This window comes from Perca fluviatilis, chromosome 23, assembly GCF_010015445.1.
Source record: "Perca fluviatilis chromosome 23, GENO_Pfluv_1.0, whole genome shotgun sequence".
Classification (NCBI taxonomy): domain Eukaryota; kingdom Metazoa; phylum Chordata; class Actinopteri; order Perciformes; family Percidae; genus Perca; species Perca fluviatilis.
The window spans coordinates 27,501,755-27,525,624 of NC_053134.1; the positions used below are offsets into that span (position 1 = coordinate 27,501,755).

A 23,870-nucleotide genomic window follows, 5' to 3' on the forward strand; every position below is an offset into this window, starting at 1 on the left:
AAGGTAGGAAGGAAGGAGTAAAGGAGGATGGATAACAACTCAGAAAAATGTTACATGAACTTTTAAGATTTTTCTTTTTTTAAATTAGTTCTGGAAAACCCTTACAAAAACAAAACCCAGGGACAAACAGAAAGACAAATAACTGCTTCTCCCGAGATCCCTCTCCCATTTCACATTTCATGTGTGACGTCATAGCTGGAGGCCACAAGTCTTTGACCTTCTCGTCCATCCGCGGTCCGTATACAAGGCACCCAGACCGAAACCGGCCTCTCCCTGCCCCCCCGTCGGCCCCCGCTTCAGAAGATGATAAAAAGTGTTCAAACTACAGAGAGACATGACAAACGCTTACAGTACGTACAAACGCACAGTCTGTGGTTTTATTTCTTACAGTTCCTCAATATCTCACACACACACACGCACACACCAAAGGACTGCACTGTACAAGAACTTAAACTACTTTTGCTGGTCAAGGACATTTATATTTAGAATGCAGAGCTTTATCTGGAGTACACACACACACACACACACACACACACACACACACACACACACACACACACACACACACACACACACACACACACACACACACACACACACACACACACACACACACACACACACACACACACACACACACACACACGTCCTGGTGATAGGAATATTCCAGTAGGGGCTCTTTACAGTGCACCAGGTCCAAACTGACATAATGGCGACTCAGCCCCTGCTCCTCCATCCAGTTCTGATGGCACCCTGGGAACTGGTTTGGGTTAGATCCAATAAATCTGATATGGTCTGATCTGGACTGATTTCATCCACATTAGACTGAAATCCACTTCAGGTCAGGTCAGACCAGCTCCTTTCTTCTTTGCCCCCCCTCCTCCGATTCTGCGGTCTGTCTCGTCTCCTCGGCGCTCTGAAAACCCAAGATTCAGTTTCACTCAAGACTAAACAATACAGGATGTGTTTAAAAGCGTCTCAAGTCATTCTAGATGTGTGCTACACAACCCCAGAAGAGAAGGAGCTTTGGAAAGTTTTAAACAGGGAAAAAGTCTGATCTCACCAAAGTTTTGCAAGATCTTACAAGACCTCCCAAGATTGACTTCAGAATAAAAGCCCCAAGCAATCGTTTTCAGAATTTTCGTAATTCTGTCATTTGTCATTTAATGGATATTAATCATACCTACTAAGTGAGAATATCAGTTGGTGTCAGAAAAGTAAGCTCCTGTATATACATTTTTAGCTGTAAATTCTAATGGACTGCCAATATAACATATTAATATACATATTAAAATGATATTGTGATGTGGCCGGGTTGGTTCAGTGGTAGAGCAGGCGCACATATACTGAGAGGTTTATGCCTCGACGCAGAGGTCCAGAGTTAAAATCTGACCTGTGACAATTTCCTGCATGTCTCCCCCCTCTCTCTCCCCATTCTCACCTAGCTGTCTTTTAATTAAAGGCGGAAAAGCCCAAAAAATTATCTTAAAAAAAAAAAAAAAAAGATATTGTGATCCTAAAGTAAAGGTACTTAATACAGTAAAAGTAGAGTACAATTATAATTTGTGCACACTGTCTCCAAATCTTTCATTTATTGTTTTTAATATTCAATTAATGGAATAGGTCAATATTTTGGGGAAGTAGTCCTATTTGTTTTCCAATGATCTTGGAAAACTATTCCTTTAATATTATATTTTTGTTTTGAACCACAGGTCTTGTGTTGGTGCTCATTATGGGACATATGATAAATATTTCTCGGGATAACTGAAGTTTTTTTTTTCGTTTTCCTCCTATTTGAAATATTTTCTTCCATGTCCCTTCTGGGTCTTTGTTGTCTGAATGATGTGTGAATGAATAATGTCCTCATGCTGCGATCCAAAAAGTTGGAAATCTCCACCTCATACTATGAAACCTGTGACTGTGACAACCCTTCAGGCCAATGTTCCAATTCAAAAACATCCCAAACTGAATTTATAGAGCATTTTTCCACATCCCCCTTCCACTGTTTTTTTTTTCTTTTCTTTTTTTCCCCACTGTTAATGTCTCTGGATCTCTCTTTCTCTTTCCAAACTTAAAACCATAGACTGTAAAAATACTGGACGAAGCATCCGGGTCTGTGCTGACGTGCCTTAAAGCTGCATTCTATCTGATTTCCAGCAGGGGGAGACTCCACTGGCTCCAAAAACAAGTCTGTTTCTATGGACCTTTTCCACAGCAGACAGGTTGACTTGTCACAGTAGGAAAAGCTCAGCTGAAGTTGATAACCTTAACGATGGCTCAGTTCCATCAAGTGTCCCAGTAAGATATTTCAGTGAGTCAGCATGCCCAATACCAGGACCTCTCCTAAGTGGAATGCAGCCATCAGTAATGGTTTAATACCAGGGTCTCTCCTAAGTGGAATGCAGCCATCATTAATGGTTTAATACCAGGGTCTCTCCTAAGTGGAATGCAGCCATCAGTAATGGTTTAATACCAGGGCCTCTCCTAAGTGGAATGCAGCCATCAGTAATGGTTTAATACCAGGGCCTCTCCTAAGTGGAATGCAGCCATCAGTAATGGTTTAATACCAGGACCTCTCCTAAGTGGAATGCAGCCATCAGTAATGGTTTAATACCAGGACCTCTCCTAAGTGGAATGCAGCCATCAGTAATGGTTTAATACCAGGACCTCTCCTAAGTGGAATGCAGCCATCAGTAATAGTTTTGAATACACCTGTGCTTTTCCTACTATGACATGTCAACATGTCTGCCGTGACAAAGGTCTATAGAAGTCTATGAGAAAATAAGCCTACTTCTAACTTGATTACCTCAGTAAACATTTTCATAATACGTTTATGGTCTCAATCACTAGTTTCAAGTCCTCTTCAATACAGCATGATGTTCATTTGTGCAAATTATGGTCCCATTGACTTTAAATATAGACGATAAAGCAGAGGATGCTTTAGGGGCGTGGCTACACACCGATCTGCCAATCAGGACAGAGGCTTAGCAATGCTAACCATGCCAACACTGTGGACATTAAAATAGACCTGAACAGGATTTTATGTGTTGTCCGTGTTTTCATCTTAAACTTTGACCCTCTCACTGTTTTTATTTCATCAAACTTAACTTAACTGGAACATATGGGTCGCTTTAAAATGTCTTGTTCAGCGTTATGCTAACCAAGTTAGCAAGCTACCGCTAGTGTTAGCTTGAGGGAAAGTCTGCTGATTTTCTGTTCTGCTGTATGCAGATGAATGTCTCCAGTACCCAGAGGTCTGTGTTTATCGTCCGGTAAAACTCCGCTGGATGACTCGCTTCAGAAAGGTTGAAAAACTGCACCACTCCCTCTTTAGCCTTTAGCTTAGCACCATTGTAACCAGAAACACTGGCTTGGCCTTGTCATCCTACTAATATTTGCAAGAAACAAAGATGGCGATGCCCGTATTGGCCAACTCGAGGCTTCAGAACGGCAGTCCACAAACCAATAGATAACATCACGGGTGCTTCTTCCATTATTTTTACAGTCTAAGCTTAAAACTCATCATTTTTGCTTTTCTTTCAATTCATTGCTTATTCTGTCATTATTCGGCTGCCGGGTCGGTCTCAGTGTTGTGTGGATCAGGTTTTATCTGTTTGGAGAAACCTGGAAGTTGCTTCACATCCTCCTGGATGCATGTTTTAATTTATGCTAACAATATATCTATAGTTTTATCATCCTGATGGTCTATACTGTAATTTTATAATGTTGGTATGAGTAAGCCCCCTAAGAAAAATGTGGGATATTGGGTTTAAATAACGCTGACCTGACTTCTCTCTCCCCCTATCTGTATTCTACAGTGTGTGTGTGTTGCCTCTCACCACTGGCCCTTGGCAGCGGTGCTCCTCCTCTGTTGTGAGATGCTGTAGATCTCCTGCAGCTGTTTCTTCTGTTCGCCGTTCCATTGGTACAGGCTGAAGAAAAACAAAACAACGAAAAAAAAACACAAAAATTATTCCCCAAAAAAAAAAAAAAAAAAAAAAAAAAAAAAAAAAAAAAAAAAAAAAAAAAAAAAAAAAAAAAAAAAAAAAAAAAAAAAAAAAAAAAAAAAAAAAAAAAAAAAAAAAAAAAAAAAAAAAAAAAAAAAAAAAAAAAAAAAAAAAAAAAAAAAAAAAAAAAAAAAAAAAAAAAAAAAAAAAAAAACAACAGTGTTCGGAAAACAAAAAAAAAAAAAAAAAAAAAAAAAAAAAAAAAAAAAAAAAAAAAAAAAAAAAAAAAAAAAAAAAAAAAAAAAAAAAAAAAAAAAAAAAAAAAAAAAAAAAAAAAAAAAAAAAAAAAAAAAAAAAAAAAAAAAAAAAAAAAAAAAAAAAAAAAAAAAAAAAAAAAAAAAAAATGGGAGTGTTTTTCCAGCTGAATTAGTGGATTAACTGATAAAAAAATTAACAATTCTGATAATCGATCGATTGTTGAAATGATTCATCAAGCATAAATGATAGTTCCGGCTTCTTTTTGGAACGATGACTTACGGAGCAGGGCGGCGGTGAAGAAGCGATACTCGTCCTCTCCGTTGTCGTAGTCCAAAGGCGTGCTATATTCCTCAAGGGGGGTTCCCTCAAAGCCGTCGTCATCCCAGTAGTCATCTTCGTCTTCATCATCATCCTCACTGGCCTGGCCCGTCGCCATGCTGGACTGCTGCTGCATGTCGTTATGGTTCTCGTTCACCTCATCCTCATCGCTGGGAATCTCCTCTGGCCATGCACAGAGAAATACAGCCGTTAGAATCAAAGAATCAAAGAAACAAAAATGTTCTTGCATCGTCTGCTCCAACAGTTAACAGGTAACATTAAAAAACACACAAACATAAAAACAAGCATCTGTATGTTCACCCAATAACGTCTGACACGCCTTCAGTCGCACACACACGCACAAGATCTCTGCAGTGGCAAAACAAGCTACAATGTACGATAATAAGTCAATTGTGCAGCTTGTATTTACGTTCACAAAAGTGCTCATTTCGCCACTGACAGACTCAGATTATTCTAAGTGACTGACAACATTATAGAAAGGATCCCTACAGAGAGAGATCTTTAAAACCTCTTTGAGACCTTTCTGTTTAACCAGAAACAGCTCTGAAGTCACTAGCTCTAAACCCACCAGACTCCATTTAAAAAAATTATACTTTTAGTGTGTATAGAGCCAACATATTTTCACATGTAAATCCGTAAACAATGTGTTTATTTTAACCAAAACTACAGTTGTGATGGTTGGAAAAGTGGAAAGACGATCAAAAAACGGCTTTTCATAGTTTTATTTTGTGTATTTTACGATGCTAAAATTACTGTTTATTTACATAAATAACCTGGTGGGTTTGGCAAACACAATTTTTGGGATGTTTTTAGGTTTACTCTTTAACAGAAAGGGCGACCTCCTTCGAAATCCTTTCCATAATGTTGTCAGACACAGAATATTAATCTGAGCCTGTCAGTGGCAAAATGAGCACTTTTGTGAAGGTAAACACAAGCTGGACAATTACCCTATTAACTTACATTGGAGCTTGTTTCTCTGACTGCCGACTGCAGCGATCTCTCTTAATACTGGACCAATGTCAAATATTGTTGTTCCCATCAGTCACTTAGACACAAAAACAGGAGCATAGGGTCCAGGTTGATTTAATCAGAATACAGAATAGAAAATCTGCTTAGAAATAAATGAAATATTGGATAGTATAGAACTTCTATCTTATAATTGATGGCCTAGTGCAGGGGTGGTGAACCTGTGAGGCTTTTACTGTGTGGCTGGGGGCTGTGTTTACTTTGTGAAACATATTTCAGATTAGGCAAAACGAATTTTAATGCATCTGCCAATACATCTGCCAATCATTTTTAAAATTAAAAAAATAATGCTTTAGTTTTGAGGACAGATCCTGCAACCTGAGGAAAATAAGTGACCACAGATCACCTTACTCATTAACCCTTTCACTGCTGAATCAGATGGTTTAAAAGCCCTTTTAGTTACAAATGCAGTGTCCCAGTTGTAGATGATTGAACTTTCTAAGGATGACTTTATTATGAGAGAGGGAACCACAGAGAAAACAGTGCCCAGAGACAGATATCCCAATTTTAAAAACAGGCTGAACTCAAGCTAACGTGAATGTATGCATCAACTTATGTCTGTGAATCAGTTTCTACTGAAACAAGTGCGCTGTTCTTACGGAGCTGCTAAGAGGTTTCCCACTTAGTCAATCTAGGTAAGAAAAAAACTATGAAAACTGCTATATATTAGGACTGTCATTACATCTGGAAGTCACTGCTACTGTTGTAGTGTGGACGTGCATGTGTCGTGTGGCTCTTTGCTATGGTGCTCTTTATGCTGAGCTGGTTGGCCACCCCTGGCTTAGTGCATATATAAAAAACTATTCTAGTATGTCTACTGACTTCAAGAAAACAAATATTGCTATATTGAGATCTACAATAACTTTTCATAAGTACTGTATACGGTTTTACTTTATTAGTACTCTTAAGGCGAATAAAAAAAAAAAACCTACAACACTAAAGCTTGGTTAGTTGATATTTGCTCTGCAACATTGTCTTTTCATATCCTTGCCTTATGATTTGAAACCTGAACACGTTCAACATTCGCTGGAAAAAACTTTAAGGTTTCCTTTAAAGAATATACCATTCTGAACCATTGAATGCAGTGAAAGCAATGCATTTTAGATACCAGGCCGCAGGAGAAACGTTAAGTTAATTCATCAGTCTTCCCCACAAGCAGTAGACAAGGTTTGGGAATCTAATTCCTTTAACAGAAGTAAAATAAAAGCCGTGGGAAACAAGAGGAAAATAAAGTGTGGTGCGTTCATTTTAGCTCAGCGCAGAGGCTGAAGTTGAGGGAGAATCGAAAGTTGGAAGATCGTTATGTTGGTAAAAATGGAGAATCTCATTTCATTATCACCGCTAAGCCTATTTCTTTTCTTCTCTCAAATTTCTTTCTGTCCGTATTCATTCTAAATTAGTCCCTTTGCCTCTGTCCTGCACTCCATCTTCCCAACTTTCTTTTTTTTTTTTTTTTTTTTTTTTTTTTTTTACTTTCCTAACATTGTCCTTGTTCTGCGCATGCCTGATCTTTTCTCACCGTTCTGGTCTTCTTCCTGTGCCCCTGCATGGGCCAGCAGGTCCGGTTTGTTGACAAGGCGTGAGGCGTAGAGGTGTTTGAGGCCCAGGAACAGGAGCAGGATGGAGGGGACAATCTGGGCGGCGACTCCCTCCAGCACTGCCGGCCGACTGGGCAGCTCCATCAGCACGCTCAGGCCGATGATGCACATCTTACGGTCATGGAGCCTAGGGGAATGAATGAATGAATGAATGAGGGCAACTGAAGCTATGGAGTCTTAAAGTGCTCATATTATGCTTTGTGGCCTTCCCCTTTCCTTTATTGTCTTTTTTGTGCATGTTATAGGTTTACAAAGTGAAAAAGCCCAAAGTCCCCTCCAAAGGGACTTCACCTCTAACAGAAAACCCTGTTCACCAACTGCTCCAAACAGCTCTATTGTAGTCCAGCCTTTACTTCAGAGACAAACGTGGTCACTTTGGAACACACGTTATAATGCTCGCCTAGCTGTTAGCATGGCACGCCCTCATACTCTGCTTCTGACTGGCTAGTAGTCCTTACCTAGGTACTGTCAGGGCACGCCCTCATACTCTGCTTCTGACTGGCTAGTAGTCCTTACCTAGGTACTGTCAGGGCACGCCCTCATACTCTGCTTCTGACTGGCTAGTAGTCCTTACCTAGGTACTGTCAGGGCACGCCCTCATGCTCTGCTTCTGACTGGCTAGTAGTCCTTACCTAGGTACTGTCAGGGCACGCCCTCATACTCTGCTTCTGACTGGCTAGTAGTCCTTACCTAGGTACTGTCAGGGCACGCCCTCATGCTCTGCTTCTGACTGGCTAGTAGTCCTTACCTATGTACTGTCAGGGCACGGTGTCCCTACCCGATGTGAGTCGAGTGCAGATGTAGTAGCCTACAAGAAACTGCTAACGAGAGACTTCTGTAATGTCATAACAATAAAAATTGACCTAAATAACGAAGTTGGTTCACTGCTGGCTACAAGTTAGCAATCAAACACAACAAAGGCTGTCACTTGAATGGCGCTTTGAGTTTGAAATTTAGCAATCAAACAATCATAGATAGCTGAAACTTTTGGAAATTATTTCCATCTTCTGTTATTGTTTGTAATGAGAAAAGTTTATTATTTTATGGATTTCAGAAAACAACAGAGGCCTCCCCCCTTACCCCAGGAAGAACTCAGTGTCATTCATCCACTGGTTGATGAAGTGGGCGGTGATGGGCTGAGGGTTGAGCTGGAAGTGCATGTTTTCCAGAGTGTGAATGAGCAGGGCTGGGTTGTAGTAAAGAGCAGCGATGGCCACCTGCAGGCACATGGTCCTCAGCTCACTGGACTTCACCCCCCGCATCAAACGCTCCAAAACTGCTTCCACAAAAAGAGGGATGCACTGCACGTAGGAAAAAAACAGAAATTTGACTGTGGGTACTAATACAGTTCAACATTTGGTTTGGTTTTCCTTTTACCTTCATGACACCACACATACATTCAGCATTGCAACCACTACTGAGTTACAGAATACAGATTCATGTATTATGTTGTTTTTGTTTCCAATTAAATATTGTTTAAATGACTTTAACTCTTGTGTGGTTCAGTGTGCCTGGGCTGTGACATGTCACAAACAAGGGTTCGAGATTTCAGAATTTTGTTTTTAATCACTGTAAATTTAGCCGAGTAAAAAGGCTTTGTCATACGTTTACAATTACAGTTACCAAGTTTAGAGCACATGAACATTTTGAGAATAAAAGGAAGATTATTATATATTAAAAAGGACCTAGATCTGTGTTTCAGTGTGGCTTTTTTTTGCCACCTATATTTGAATGCCATTGTATTCACCTGGATATGATAAGAATTAGAAAGCAGCAGCACACCCAAAGAATGACATGGTTCAAATAAAATAAGTTGTACTTTGAGAGCTGGTTGTGCTGTAAAATGATTCTAATTTCAAATGATACTTAATAAGGAAACCATCTTGTGTTCCAATGAACTACCTCATACATACTAGGAGTGAATTAGCACTGACATACAGTAAATAGCTAGCCTGACGTGGTCCTACTCAGATTCTAGTCAGAATTTCCCGACCTCGAATTATGTGGGCGGGGCTAAGTTCGGCTGGCATCCAGGCTAGTAAATAGCTGTTTTGAATCTACATATTCATTTCTCATAATTGAAAACCAAGTGATTGTCCCTTCATGAGTAAGAGTTTTCTTTGTTCCATTAACCTTAGGAAAAGAATACTTACATACACCACTGTCACACTAGTGGATTTTGAAAAATGGTTTACTTTAAAAGGCATTCATAACATTTTATTCCAAATTCAAACTACGTCACGTTTGATTTTGAGTTTACCCTCCAGCGCTGGTAAAGAAGGAGCGGAGTCAGCTGAGAAACTAAAAAGCCATGCCTAAATCTGTGTTCAGTTTATAACCTGTGCCCATGGATTCACAATCCGTGCGTAAAGTTTACAAAACCTCGGTCAGCGAAAAACACACAACTATTGCCGAGAATGTGTCACCGAATACTCTGCAGCTTGCAGGATAAGTCAACCTGTTGAAGCCAGGCAGTGAAACATGCTGCTTACTGTATTTTAATGCAGCTGAGACCCATTTGATGGATATATTGTACGTGCATAGCAATGTATTGGAATCTGGGTATTCTCATGTTCCCATCATCACCACTTGAATAAAAACCCAACACATTAAATACCAAAATACCGGACGCGTATTTCTCCATGCCGGTCACAAAGCAATCCTTCTCTCTCTCTATCCCCGATAGAAAGAGACAGGATGAGTGGGGAAAACTGTGGTAATTGTAGCCTATATGTTGCGGTGTGTGTGTGTGTGTGTGTGTGTGTGTGTGTGTGTGTCACTCTCTCTATCCGTCCGTCGGTCTCACTCTCCAGCCAAAATCCCAAACCAGGAACCTAGGTGTTTTATTTAGGTGTTTTATTAAGTATTAAGTATCCGTCTACACTGTGGTCTTCCTGTATGTGATTACCTGGCTGGCTTGACACATACGCTTGCGTCTCGCGCAAGAAATAGAGGTGACGCAGAAACAATCGCAGTGCGAGTGTGAACGGACAGATTGGATAATATGGGCGCCGAAATGAAAATAACTGCGCTACGCGGTTATACACGACGCATACGCACCCGGTGTGTTGTCACTGTTAGGCCCCTTTACCCAGTATCCACTGACCTCTAAAAGGAGACAGTCCTGGAACAAAACTTATCATGCTGCTGCCTAGATTCCCTAAATCTGTAGAGCCACAGAGTTGAAGTACTCCTCTGCCTGAGACAGGTTGTGTGGTTATGTTGGACACTGACCTGAATGAGACCTGGTGCATGAGTTCCTAAGCTGGAAATTGTACACAAAGTGTACACAAATCCTATACAAGTTCAGCTGTATTGTTTGGGTCCCCCCTAAAAATATTTGTGTCCCCCTAAAAAAGATGTATTGCCCCCCCCCCCCGACCCCACCAGAGTACAACTAATTCCAGGAAAAAGGTCTGTGGTGTGTGGGGCTGTTTCTGACCTGGTCGATGCCTCTGCCTCTGCACTGCAGTATGATGACCTCCAACAGTTTGGCAGCGTGACACTCTGCGTCCTCACCTGCATCGATGGTCAGCACCTACAACAGGTCAAAGGTCATAATAGTGGACAAGTCAAAAACCGGATCCTTGTTCACATTTGATGGATCTGAGAACAGCAGGTGAAGACATTTATAGCCTGACCTTTTTGCACATGCTGTAGATGACCTCTAAATGTTTAGGGTTGGACAGGAGCATGTCTGTATCCACGGTAACATAGTTGTGCAAAAGAGGCATCATATCTGTAACACAAACACAGACCTTCATTAACATAACCGCCATTTGTGTGGGTTGGTGTATTAAAGGGTAACCTGGACACTATTTTCATATGTTTTTGTGTCGAAGTGACTAATGTGAACAAAGATCTTTTGAAATTGATCCAGTATAAGGATCCCTACAGAGATAGACCTTTTTGTTAGAGAGTAAAATCTTTTTTGTGTAACATTAAACGGCCCCGAAATTACTATCACCAACTCCACCAGACTCCATGTAAATAAACAATACTTTTAGCGTGTATAGAGCCAGCATATCTCCACATGTAAATGGGTGAATTAAGTTTTTATTTCAGCCAAACCAGAATGGTGATTGTTGGAACAGTGGAGAGATGAACCAAGATGGCTTTTGGTAGTTTTATTTAGTTTCCATCGACATTGAATGAAGAGTGTTTTACTATGATAAAACTACAGATTATTTACATGGAGTCTGGTGGGTTTGGCGAAAGCGATTATGGGGACGTTTCATGTTAAACAAAAAGGATCTTACTCTTTAAAAAAAGGTCTCTCTCTTAGGGGATCCTTTATATAATGTTGTCAGATAGAATAATAATCTGAGCATACTTTGCTTGGAGCAGGCAATGACCACATGTGGTGACTTGGTTGCCTGCTTGTAATGTGTTATGTCTACCTGTGCCTCAGGAATTTAATTGCTTCGCTTGGGGGACCTGGTGACCACTTGGAGTAACTTGTGATCACATTATAATACCTTTATTGTGAGGAGTTATGAATGCTTGTAGCAGTGGCGGTTCTACACGGAGGCCTAGGGAGGCCCGTGCCTCCCTAGAAATGTCCCTGGCCACCCCTGTGGCCCCCCCGTGCTGACCAAATAAAAAGAGTATTGATTTATTATGATTTTACACGCGAGCGCCAAAAGCGGAATTAATGTGCGACGCAACATTCTACACGGGTAAATTAGAGCGCCGCACCCAAACATTGTAGCCTGCCTTCCACGCCCACATGTGGTGCTGCTCGTTGAATGAGACACTACTCTTGGAGAGAGGAGCTATGATTTCTCCTGTTGCAAGAGTCGAAGGTAAGCAAAACAATTTAATCTCGTAAGTGACTTGTTGTTGTTGCACATAACCGGGTTCCTTTTGTTCCTCACACTGATAATGAAATCAAGTTTGTAAATGTCTGGTCTCGATGTGTTTAGAAACTTAATCATATTTAAGCAAACTCATCGAAGCAGAAGCGAATATCCAAATGTCAGTATCACGTTAATCACGTAACTTCATCTGTCTTGGCTGTTGCATTGCGATAATAAATACATTTGAGTAAAGTAATCAACAGGTTTTATGCCTGTGTTAAGTAGGGAGGGATGGTTAGGCAACGAAATGTAATGCTTGCCCCTACGTTTTTCTTCTTCTAAAAGTTATCATGAAACGAGGAAGGAATATCGCGTCTTTTTATTTTGCCCCAGTAAACAAAAAGTGAGAAAAATAGCAGTGAGAGAAACAAATGAAAGTGTTGAGGAGCAGGAAGAGGGAGAGCCAGAGGAGTCGGTGGAGGATGGAGAGAGGGCATGTGATGAAAGTGAGGGCTCTGACACCGAGGGAAATTCCAGAGGGTGAGGAGGATGAAGAAGAGGGTGAGGAAGATGAAAACCTACAGGGACAGAGAGGGGAACAGCCAGGGGGACAGAAAGTGGATCCATATGGATCAAGTACTGCACCATCATGTTTTTGATGAAGATGGTTCTTACTATTTGAAAAGTAGTGCAATTACAATTTAATCGTAGGCCTGCTGGGTGTCCTTAAAATGCTGCTTTCTGCTGTAAACTCTTTTTTTTGTGTCAGTGTGGCTCGGTTTCTTTTTTTAAGTAAATACTTGGCCCACATTTTGAAATACATGCAGATATACATGCATACAGTGGTGTGCATAAGTTTAGAAACCCATGCTAAAGTTGACTAAAAAGAGGAATTAAAAAAATCATCTTTTGGAAATTTATCTTAATGCCTTAATTAAAAAAATGAGGAAAAATCTGACCTTTTTAAGGACAACAATTTTCTTTGTGAATGAATAATGTATCGTAAATAAATAAATATTCTTCCTTAAAATACAGGGGGCATAAGTCAGTACACCCCTATGTTAAATTCCCATAGAGGCAGGCAGATGTTTATTATTAAAAGGCCAGTTATGTCATGGATCCAGGATACTATGCATCCTGATAAAGCTCCCTTGGCCTTTGGAGTTAAAATAGCGCCCCATCATCACATACCCTTCACCATACCCCCACATCATCACATACCCTTCACCATACCCCCACCATACCCCCACATCATCACATACCCTTCACCATACCCCCACATCATCACATACCCTTCACCATACCCCCACATCATCACATACCCTTCACCATACCCCCCATCATCATCACATACCCTTCACCATACCCCCACATCATCACATACCCTTCACCATACCCCCCCATCATCACATACCCTTCACCATACCCCCACATCATCACATACCCTTCACCATACCCCCACATCATCACATACCCTTCACCATACCCCCACATCATCACATACCCTTCACCATACCCCCACATCATCACATACCCTTCACTCATATCACCATACCCTTCACCATACCTAGAGATTGCCATGGTTTTATTTCAGTTAGGCTAATAGCTAACTGAAATTAGATCTATATCAATGCTAATAAAACCATGCCAATCTCTAGGTATGGTGAAGGGTATGTGATGATATGGGGGGGGGGGGGGCTATTTTAATTCCAAAGACCAAGGGAACTTTATCAGGATGCATAGTATCCTGATCCATGAAATAACTGACCTTTAATAATAAGCATCTGCCTGCCTCTATGGGAATTTAACATATGGATGTAGTGACTTATGCCCCCTGTATTTTAAGGAAGAACATTTATTTATTTATGTCATTATTCATTCACAAAGAAAATTGGTGTCCTTAAAGGTTGGATTTTATTTTCTTAAATTAAGGCATTAAGATCAATTTCCATTCATTTTTTTTTTTAGTCAACTTTAGCATGGGTGTCTAAACTCATGCATACCACTGTAAGTAAATAAATGTTGTATTTGTGCCCTATGTTTACTGTACATCTTTCTACAGATAGCAGCAAGTCCAAGAATGATGTACCAGTACAGCCCAACTTGAATATATTTCCAACCATTTTGATGGGGGACAGAAGACTGAGCTTCAGGCCAAACTGGTCTAATCTTCATCCATGGCTCGAGTATTCTGTCATGATGGATTCTACATACTGCTATGCATGTAGACATTTTTCATTTTTTATGGCCCTACCTCTCTTGCACCTGCACTCATTCTTGTACAAAATACATGTTTATATGATTTTAAAGTAAAATAAAGTTTATAATCTTTAAATATCATTTGTTGCCATTTTTAATGTGCCCCCCTGGTTACACACTGGCCCCTCCTTGGCCCCCCTAGTAAAATTTGTCTAGAACCGCCACTGGCTTGTAGGTTGCAGCTTAAAAAAAAAAAAAAAAAAAAAAAAAAAATAATAATAATAATAATAATAATAATAATAATAATATGTTGTGATTTTGAAACTTAGACACAAGAAGCCAAACGCAGGTGCCTTATTTTAATCGACTTTTGCGGCCGAGAGGACAATCCCAACAATCGTTTTATCAGCTGTGGGGAGTTGGTTTTTCAAACTCCATCGGAATGTTGCCAGTTTAGAAACCTGCCACAGTGTGCTGGTGTTGCCTGGCAACAGTTGCTTAGCTGCAGTTGTTGTTGGGTGGGTGGAGCCATAGTTGTTGTTCTATATCTATGGGTGGAACTTTGATCTCTGACATCAGATTCTAAAAGATCAGATTCTAAAAGGCTTTGATCCTTTGTGATGTAATACACGTCTTTATCTATAGGACTATAGAAAGGAAATTCATTCCATTTCTATTCGTTTGAGCTGGAAAAAGGTTCTCATCACGTTCTCACTCATACTTCGATACAATCGAATTTTCGAATCTAAAAAATCTGCAGGCTTTTCAATACCTCTTTTGATTTTTTACACACAGTGCTGGGACATTAAAAGTCACGGAACAAAGACCAACACAGTTGGATTTTACAAATATATCTACAACAGAAATATCACAGACAGAAGAAATGGAGGAGGTTACAGAAGATACCGTATCACAGGCAGAAGAAATATTCAGACGATATCGTACACGAGCGTATTACATCACAGAAGATATACCGGAGGGTTCAGAAGATACCGTATCACAGACAGGAGAAATGTCGAAGGTTTTAGAATATACCGTATCACAGACAGAAGAAATATTCAGACAATACTGGATCACAGACGATGATTTATCACAGACAGAAGAAATATTCAGACAATACTGGATCACAGACGATACTGTATCACAGACAGAAGAAATGTCCAAGGGTTTAGAATATACCGTATCACAGCCAGAAGATATACCGGAGGTTTCAGAAGATACCGTATCACAGCCAGAAGATATACCGGAGGTTTCAGAAGATAACGTTCGCCCACTAATCAAATCCTTTTTCAAAAGGATAACAGCAGAACAGTGGGAATCGTTGAAATCCTGCACCCCCGATGATGCCACTAAAATTTTGATGGCTGACCTGCTTTTGGACATCATAACAGCTTTGTCAAAAGTCTGGTTGAAGACTCTTAGAAGCGAAAATGTTTTAGCGTCTGAGGAGTGTTTTGTTTCTGAGGAGCGTGTTCTGTCCAGTCTGGGCGGCGTCCTTTATCGGAGTTTTGCAGGAGCTCTGAACGCTGAGGACCAAGTAGAGTGTGTCAGCTCACAGCGCTTGACAGGCTTAGTTGTTAAAGAGGTTGCACAAAATGTCAACTCGGCTCTCTCCACTACTATGGCCACTAGAGAGCCTGTAGTTATTCAGCGCGTCACTCGCCCTCGCAGACTTAATGCTATGCTTCGTCATGTATTCAAAATATTAAAAGCTTTCCCAGCAAAGGTGAAAATTGTGTGCCTTACTCAAACACGTAAGCGGACAACAAGTCAAACCAGACGTAGGCAGACAACAGGTCAGACCCCCTGCCAGGAAGAACTGACAGGACATATGGAGCCGGAAGACACTGAAGATCAGAGAAAACATGAGACAGAAGAAACTGATGACTGCACTCACTCACCAGTCACAAGTGTGGAAGCAGGAATCCCAGGGGACATCTCATCAGAGGACAGTGTTATTGAGATGTCAACATTAACAGCTGTGGAAGAAATAATCATGGAGGAGGTGACTACCACCATTAATCCTCTTTTGGATCAAGTGCCAGACTCTAAATATGAGCTGCTGCAACGTGAATGCACTCGAGATATCGAAAATGTTGCAGAAGACATTTCTCGGTCAATTACCCAAATTAAGAGTTTGGGTGGGACACCATGTCAAAAGAAGCTCAAAGAGTTCATGAAAGCAATAGAGAGCAAGATCAATACCTTTTTTGCAATGCGCTTGGCCAAAACATGGTTTCATCGTATATTGGAGGATCTGAGGACCCAATTCAACAAGGACTCCAATATTGAAAGCCAGCACTCAATGCAGGAAGCCATAGAGAGCTTTGACGCTCTGCTTCAGAAAATGGACCGTAAAAAACCACAAGTTGGAGATGTGCTTAATGTGATTCCCAAGTTCAAGAACGTGTCCCTCAGTAAGAGGCTGTTATTCACACAGACACTTACCAATATCCTCTACAAGGACCTCATCCATGGGATGATCCCAGAACCAGTGAGAAGGAGGTCATGCAGTAACGCGATTGTTCCTCTTTCACATGCTGACATGTACACTGACATAAAGAGCAAAGTGTGGAATTTCCTTGGACTGATGGGGTGGTGGCTGAACACCCAGATCGACGGCCACGGTGAAAAGGTGTTGAACACCATATTAAAAAATCTGTCCCTGGCAACCCCACAGTTACCAGAGGTCCATGTCGTCAAGGAGCCTGTGGCAACTGCTGCGGCGTCTCGCTCAGTATGTGAGGAGACACGTAGCGAACCTTCACAGGATACAAGGGCACAGGATAAAATTAGGAAAACTTACGTCAAGGTATTCACAGAGAAGCTGGTTTCGCGAATATTAAGGAAAGCAAAAGTGATCGTTGGAAACCCAGAGGCCACCATTAGCCGTCTGTTTGACAGAACGTGGGCCAAAGTCGAGGGTGTAGATTTCGGTACCAGCTGGAAAACCTTTCAAAACCTTGACAAGGCCATTCTCCAGGACTTGTATAAGAAGTGGGGCTGTACAGACCAGGTGCTGGTCTCCATGCATCTAGAGGAACCAGCGCTGATCAACTGCATTGCCTCCTTAGTCAAAGATCACCTGATGACACCACCAAAAAAGTTTAGCACCGTCTCCAGGTTCTTCTCGTCTGTGGGCAAAGCCATCTCCAACATCTGCGGATGTAGAACCAGGTTTGGTTGTATTTAAGTGAAACGTAGTGTCTCTGCTACGGTAGGGTTTTCTCCGGGTGCTCCGAGTGTTTCTCCCATATTCAGTAAATATAAAATAACAACAATAGCAGTAAAGGGCTCCAGTCCTGCCTCACATCCAGGTTACCATCTCCTCCAGCGGCCCCTGTCCTTAAAAGGCACAGAGACCAGTGGAGCAGGAGGCCACCTGGATGAGGGGCAGGACCCGAGCCCGAACCAGGGCCACCTCAGTGGTCAACAGCGTGAGCTCACAGCTAGAAGGCGAGGGTTCGGTGATCGAGCCTGAGCCTTTCTGAGTTTGTGTATTGTCTACCTTGGCGGTATGTTTGGGTTTACCCCGGGTGCTCCGGTTTCCTCCCACGTTCAGTCCATATAACATCAAATAACTGATTCAATAAAATATCAAAATAAAATAAAATTGGCTTATCTCTTATCATTTGCTGTTGAGCGATTTCTCAATGTCAGTGTGCACCATTCCACCAAGTCTGTTTTTAACTGTAAGGACCTTTAAATGAAAGTAGTCCAGCAATAAATATATTCCAATAATGCCTCACGAAAAATGTGTGGAAATTAGGATGTCCTGATGTCTTGTCTAGAAATGTTCTTGCACTAAAATTTGAGGAAGAATATTTCACTAACTGAATTGAATGATTACTGATGCTTTCGGTGTCATAAACTAGATGTTTGAGAATATGAAACGCATTGGTTGCTGGAATAAACACATTTTAAAGTTAGAAAAAGAAGTGTGACACATTTTGATTGCTATGAAGGATACAAAAGTGGTTTATTATAAGAAAATATCTTTGTCAATTTGGTCTCATTAATGTCTTTAATTCCAACTGCAGTAATGACTGTGTAAAAAATATAACTGATCTTGTGGCCTGAAATCACTGATGGCCAGAAGCTTCAAATTATTATAAAATTTTATAAAACGTAGCGTGGTAAAAAAATACATACACAGCTACTACTACTATCCCTGTATGCATGTGATATGATTTCTATCATTTTTGTATGGTCTGGTTCAGGTTAAACTCTTGATTAAACAATGAACACCGTAGAACTTTCTTTTATTATCCAGTTTGACAGTCAGTCATAACAGAAAAAGAACATCAACAAACTACTTTGAAGTAGACCTTTTTGGGGACTTAATTATCTGGTATCGGATCGGTGCATAAACTCCAGTACTCGCCGATACCGATACCAGCATTTTAGGGTGGTATCGGAGGCTTTTCTGATACTGGTATCTCAAACATTACATCCCCCCTAATAATCAAAACTGGCTATTGCAACCCACCCCAAAAACCTATAAAAATTTCCTTTACATAAATAAAGGCATTTGAACCATAAATTGATGCAGAAAAGGCAAAAATGATTGCAGAAAAAGTGTTTGACGTTCAAAATTTGAATTTTGCACAAAAGTGGCCATCTCAACCCCCCAATGATGAACACAAAGTTAGGCATTTGATTACGGTAAAAGTCACAAAAAGCTGAAACCAGGCTTTTAGAGTATCAGTAAAGACAAAGTGAGGAGGACAGCAAACCGTAAAAAAACTAGCCGGAACATTTGTATTGAGTTTACAAATGCAAAGTCATCTTTGACATAAGTATGCAGACCAGATCAGCCAGTATTTGGCAGTAGCTGATTGTTTCTGACACTGCAGCAGACTTTATGTACCGTTAGTGCCATCACTTTAAATTTCCAGAAACCAAAAGAGAGCCTCTCCCGGACTACTGAAAGAGTCCATACGTGTTTGTACATTCATGTAAACAGACCTGTGAAGTAGTCGAAGCAGTCGTGCTGGAAGACCTCATACAAGACGCCCAGAAGCTGCCACATCTGGGGGGAGATGGTCTGACAGGTGAGGCCAAACGCCAGCGACAAGATCTCCTCGTAGAACTCTGCAGAGGACGGGAAAGGAGAATATATTTAAAAAAAATGTTTAATGTTGTTTTATTTAATTTTTCACTTTTGGAACAAGGTGTGTGAATGGACTGCTTGACATAAAAAAGAAAGGGGAAAAAACCCTGCTTTGAACCCTGGGTCCTCTGAGTTGCTGCAGGGGGTCCGCCAAATTATTGTCGTCCAAAAATATACATTAACATGAATGCAACATATATAAGAAGACACATTTTATGTACAATGATTATAGGCTTACTGGCCTATAGCTAAGGTAGCCATCCAAAGAGACCGATTCATTGTGCCCCATTTTAACATTAAAACATGATGTATGAATCTATGAATATGTCAAAAATTATTATTTTAAAAGCTTAATATTGTATGCACCATAAAAGGTACAGTATGTATAAAGGCTTTAGGCCACCCTACACATTATTGTAGGCCCAGTTTAATATGCAACTCAACTCAAAAGCCTGAAAAGATGGTTTGGTATATTGGCTATACTGCTCCAAGCTGAAAGTAACAAATGGCAGCAGCGGGCATATGCCAAGATATGTCAAAGATCTATGACAGAGATTGAAAAATGCAACGCTCAATTACAAAGTGCACAGTTTTATATAGGAGGCCCCACAGTGCAGCAAATTTAAGATAACGAGAATGCTGACTACTACCCAGAGATGTTCACAAGTCATTTTTTGGAAGTCCAAGTCGAGTCTCAAGTCTTTGAGCTCGAGTCCAAGTCTCTGGCCATCTGATCTGTCCTTAACACTGTATTGTTAAATCTTATGAATTCAAAGCATGTGCTGTAGCTACCATCCGTACAGTACAGTATCAAAATCAGATGAAGGATAACTGTATGTGGTCTACTTAACACATCCATCTAGCCCTTGGACCTGGTGAAATATGAACCTAAGTCTGTCACATCATATGGATACAACTATAAAGATACAATGTGCCTGTTCGCCCGCTTTAGCACAATACTTTGCGATGGTTAGCTTGTTACCTGTGATGATATATGCTAAATGTAATGTCTCTTTCACTCAAAAAATGTCTAATGTCGAAGTGGAAATCAAGAGAAAAGTGGCATCGCCACACCCCTTTACAGAACAACATGCATCTCAGCGTCAGTCCAAATTACGCACAATAAGCAGTTTGAACTCACTGATGTAATGCAGTTTATTTATTTTCTAAGTGTTAGTGCGCTCAGTGAAACTGAGTCCAGCGTGAGGGAGACCCGACTCAGAGGAGGAGAGGTTAGTGAGGCCAGCGTCTCCACGGCAGGGGACAGTGCGCACAGATCCGCTGCACCACGCATGGATGAAATAATGAAATAGTAAATAGGACTACAGTAACAGTGTTTGGTGGACCAGGTACACCTTGTTCATGTAATAGCCTACAAATCATCCACGGGATCAATTACGCATCACATGAGTTTTCCCCCCCCCCGACACAGCGTATGTTCCTGGGGAGATGGATCTGTGCGCCCCGCCTCCTGCGCGCCATGGATGTCTGAGCCTCAGCGACTACTAACTATAAAGATACAATGGGCCTGTTCCCAGCATGAAGTTCGACGTTGATCCGGCATCATTTATCTTGGTGCCACACACCTTGTTCTCTCACTGCCACTGTTTACCAAGTTATTGAAAACAAAACTAATGACAAAAGGCACAACTCCAGGAGGACTTGGTGTCGCCATCATGTGAGTGCGCACACATAAGGCATAGCACACGCGTTACATTGCACATTATGGCAAAAGGCAGGGGACATGCAGCTCGTCATACCTTTCCCCAACGTACAGTATATGCGCCAATAAAATAAAATAGAAATACATGAATAAATTTAGATTTAAAAGCAATAATTGCATGAAAACCGTTGACGAGTCTCGAAGCTCAAGTCTTAGTCAAGTCTGAAGTCTTTTGGGTCGAGTCACAAGTCAAGCCTGAAGTCAGCAGCTGTTGCGACTTAAGTGCGACTCGAGTCCAAGTCTCAGACTCGAGCCCCCATCTCTGCTATTACCAGGTGTAAATGTCATTATTGAGATGATGCATCCAGATACAGATCATGTTAAACACCAGTGGAAATTGGCACTTCGATGTAGCAAAGTAACCGTGCTCCCAGATCTCCGCTATTATTGTGGTGACTACAATGTTATCATGACACAACTAAAAGTAATAAGACCAAAGTTTTAATAAACCAGGTAGAGATAAAATCAGATGGAAATAAAAATAATTACCATATTTGGACAGATCAAAAGGCAGTTGTACTTTATGTTCATCTTAAGTTGTATTGTTATATTCTGACGCTGTCCTCTAGGGGTTGAAGATTTCATTGCCAGATCTGTCTGCTGGGCCACGCTACATCCTGTAACGCCCTGCAGCGCCCTGATATGACATGAACTACTACGACTACCATTTGAAGTCACTGTTCCATTATTAATGTGACTATTATCGCCACTGTTCATCATATCCCCAACCGGCACCGTCAGACACCTCCTACCAAGAGCCTGGGTCTGCCGAGGTTTCTTCCCAAGAGGGAGTTTTTCCTCGCCACTGTCACACTGCTTGCTCTTGAGGGAATTACTGTAATTGCTGGAATTGTTGGGGCTTTGTAAATTATAGAGTGTGGTCTAGACCTACTCTATCTGTAAAGTGTCTCGAGATAACTCTTGTTATGATTTGATACTATAAATAAAATTGAATTGTCCCTATGCTACACTCTGTCAGCACAGGAGCAACAAACAGCTCAAAGAGTAGATACACACTGGTAGCAGTTGTAGATGAGTTGTAAAACCTGAGGAAGGTCTTAGGGTGGTTATGAAGGCTGTACTGACGTGTTCAGTCTAGGGCTGCATGATATTGAAAAAAAATGACATTGCGATGCATCACTTGCGTAGGGAAAAGTTCAACACAATTCAACTCTTGCAGCGTGTGGGCAGTTTCACGGGATTGCGCCCGCTTGTCGTGTCAAACTGCCCGCGCCTCCCTAGCTGCCCGCTCGCCTCTCATTGAAATTAAATGATGAGGCGCAACAATCGCCCCTCCGCCCTCGCAGCCACTAGGGGGCCCCCAAGCTGCAAGTATAGCCCGTTCAGCCTCAATATATTTAGGTCTTTAGTTCTTAGTCTTTATTTGTAACCGCTAGCAAGTAGCCTTTGTTCTAAACATTTAAAAATAAACATGTTTGAGGAAAATGCTGCATCTGCTGCATTTATTGACGTAGAGGAGCCTTATTGTTAACTTTTTTATTATCATTTTCTGTAGGTTTAAATTGATTGGTCAACCTGAGATGTTTAATTTGAATTTGAGAGAGGTTTTACAGATTAATGCATCTCCACAGATCATCTTAAAGGTTAGAATCCCCCCCCCCCCATCGTAATAGGGCCCCCCCTAAACAGTATCTTGCATAGGGCCCAACAAAAGCTAGAAACGGTTTTCTACACATGGGAGGGCCTCACGTCCCATAACAGACCCCGTCAGACTAGCGTTACATCACATACACACGTTGCCCATATGGCCTCCTGTTTAAAGGGGAAGGGTCGGCAGGTAACATTCATGTAAAAGGAGAACTGGTGAAAGTTTACTTTTCTATCAAGCAGCAAAAAAGTGTAGCGTTAACATCGCACATCCTGTGATGTAGACGATGAAATGAAATATCGTGCGGCTCTAGTTCAGTCGCCCCTCCTCTGGGATTTGCGCAATAAAGTAAGTAAGAGCACCGCTGTGCTGGACTGTGCACATGTATGTGAGTGTGGTATACATTTTCTGAAGCGTAATTTGCTTGACATCTCTATCATTTCATTTTTTCATTATGACCCTCTCCTACTGCTGTATCTGCCTCTGCCTGAACACAGCTTTCCGTTCTGCCAGCAGGAGATTATCAGTTAATCCATTCATTGACAAAGTGGGTAGGATGCAATCCTCTGCAAGGCAAACCGCTCCAATTACCAGGATTACACCCATACTTTACATGCCTCATCAACTCTCATTTTTTTCTTACATACACAAATTAGAGCATGCACTTTCTGTATACTGGCTGTGGACCTAGCCATATTTTGGAATGTACATTGCATATTACTTGTGTGTGCCAAAATAATGTGAGAGTGAGAGCTCTGTTGTCCTTGAGGATCTTTGTTTTGATGGATGAAAGCAGATTGGTTCTCTTTCAACTGATTACTCGCTGCAGATTGGCTGATGTTGCTTTGTTTGCATCCCACACTAGTTAGGGGCCTGACAATGAGAAACTGTTTTGGCCATATTGATGACAGAAAGAAACGTTGTTGGTGCCTACAGCTCTACACCGGCAGGTAATGCAAGTAGCGTGACTAGTGTGATTAAACACAAATGATCCCGATATGATGGCGCGATCAAACTCTCGAGAATATTAGCTATGTGACCAGTGTGAATACCACAATAAAATGATCTGAGAGGGGCAAAATGTACAAGCAGCAGGAACCTGATTGGGAGTGTGCGTGTTCATGGGTGTAAGTGAGTGTGTTCATGTAAAAACACTGGACTGCCCGCTCACACACACCTGCCATACCTATGATGGGCTTCTGCAAGACCAGACCAATCACCTGCAAACAGATCCCCTCCAGCTGCTGAGTGATCTGAGA

General features: G+C 41.2%; 1 protein-coding gene across 1 annotated transcript in view; it reads right to left on the minus strand.

The window, feature by feature from the left end:
• Positions 1–345: 345 nt before the first annotated feature.
• The window catches only part of ipo8 (importin 8), a 48,613-nt gene continuing 25,088 nt past the window's right edge, over positions 346–23,870 (minus strand). Inside the window, exons 17-25 of the mRNA XM_039791034.1 lie at positions 23,798–23,864; positions 19,135–19,260; positions 10,810–10,907; positions 10,611–10,706; positions 8,249–8,469; positions 7,090–7,295; positions 4,475–4,706; positions 3,840–3,932; positions 346–916 (exon numbers count right to left, since the gene is read on the minus strand). Coding sequence (XP_039646968.1) covers position 916; positions 3,840–3,932; positions 4,475–4,706; positions 7,090–7,295; positions 8,249–8,469; positions 10,611–10,706; positions 10,810–10,907; positions 19,135–19,260; positions 23,798–23,864 — 1,140 coding nt within the window. The 3' untranslated portion in view covers positions 346–915. The remainder of the gene's footprint in view (positions 917–3,839; positions 3,933–4,474; positions 4,707–7,089; positions 7,296–8,248; positions 8,470–10,610; positions 10,707–10,809; positions 10,908–19,134; positions 19,261–23,797; positions 23,865–23,870) is intronic.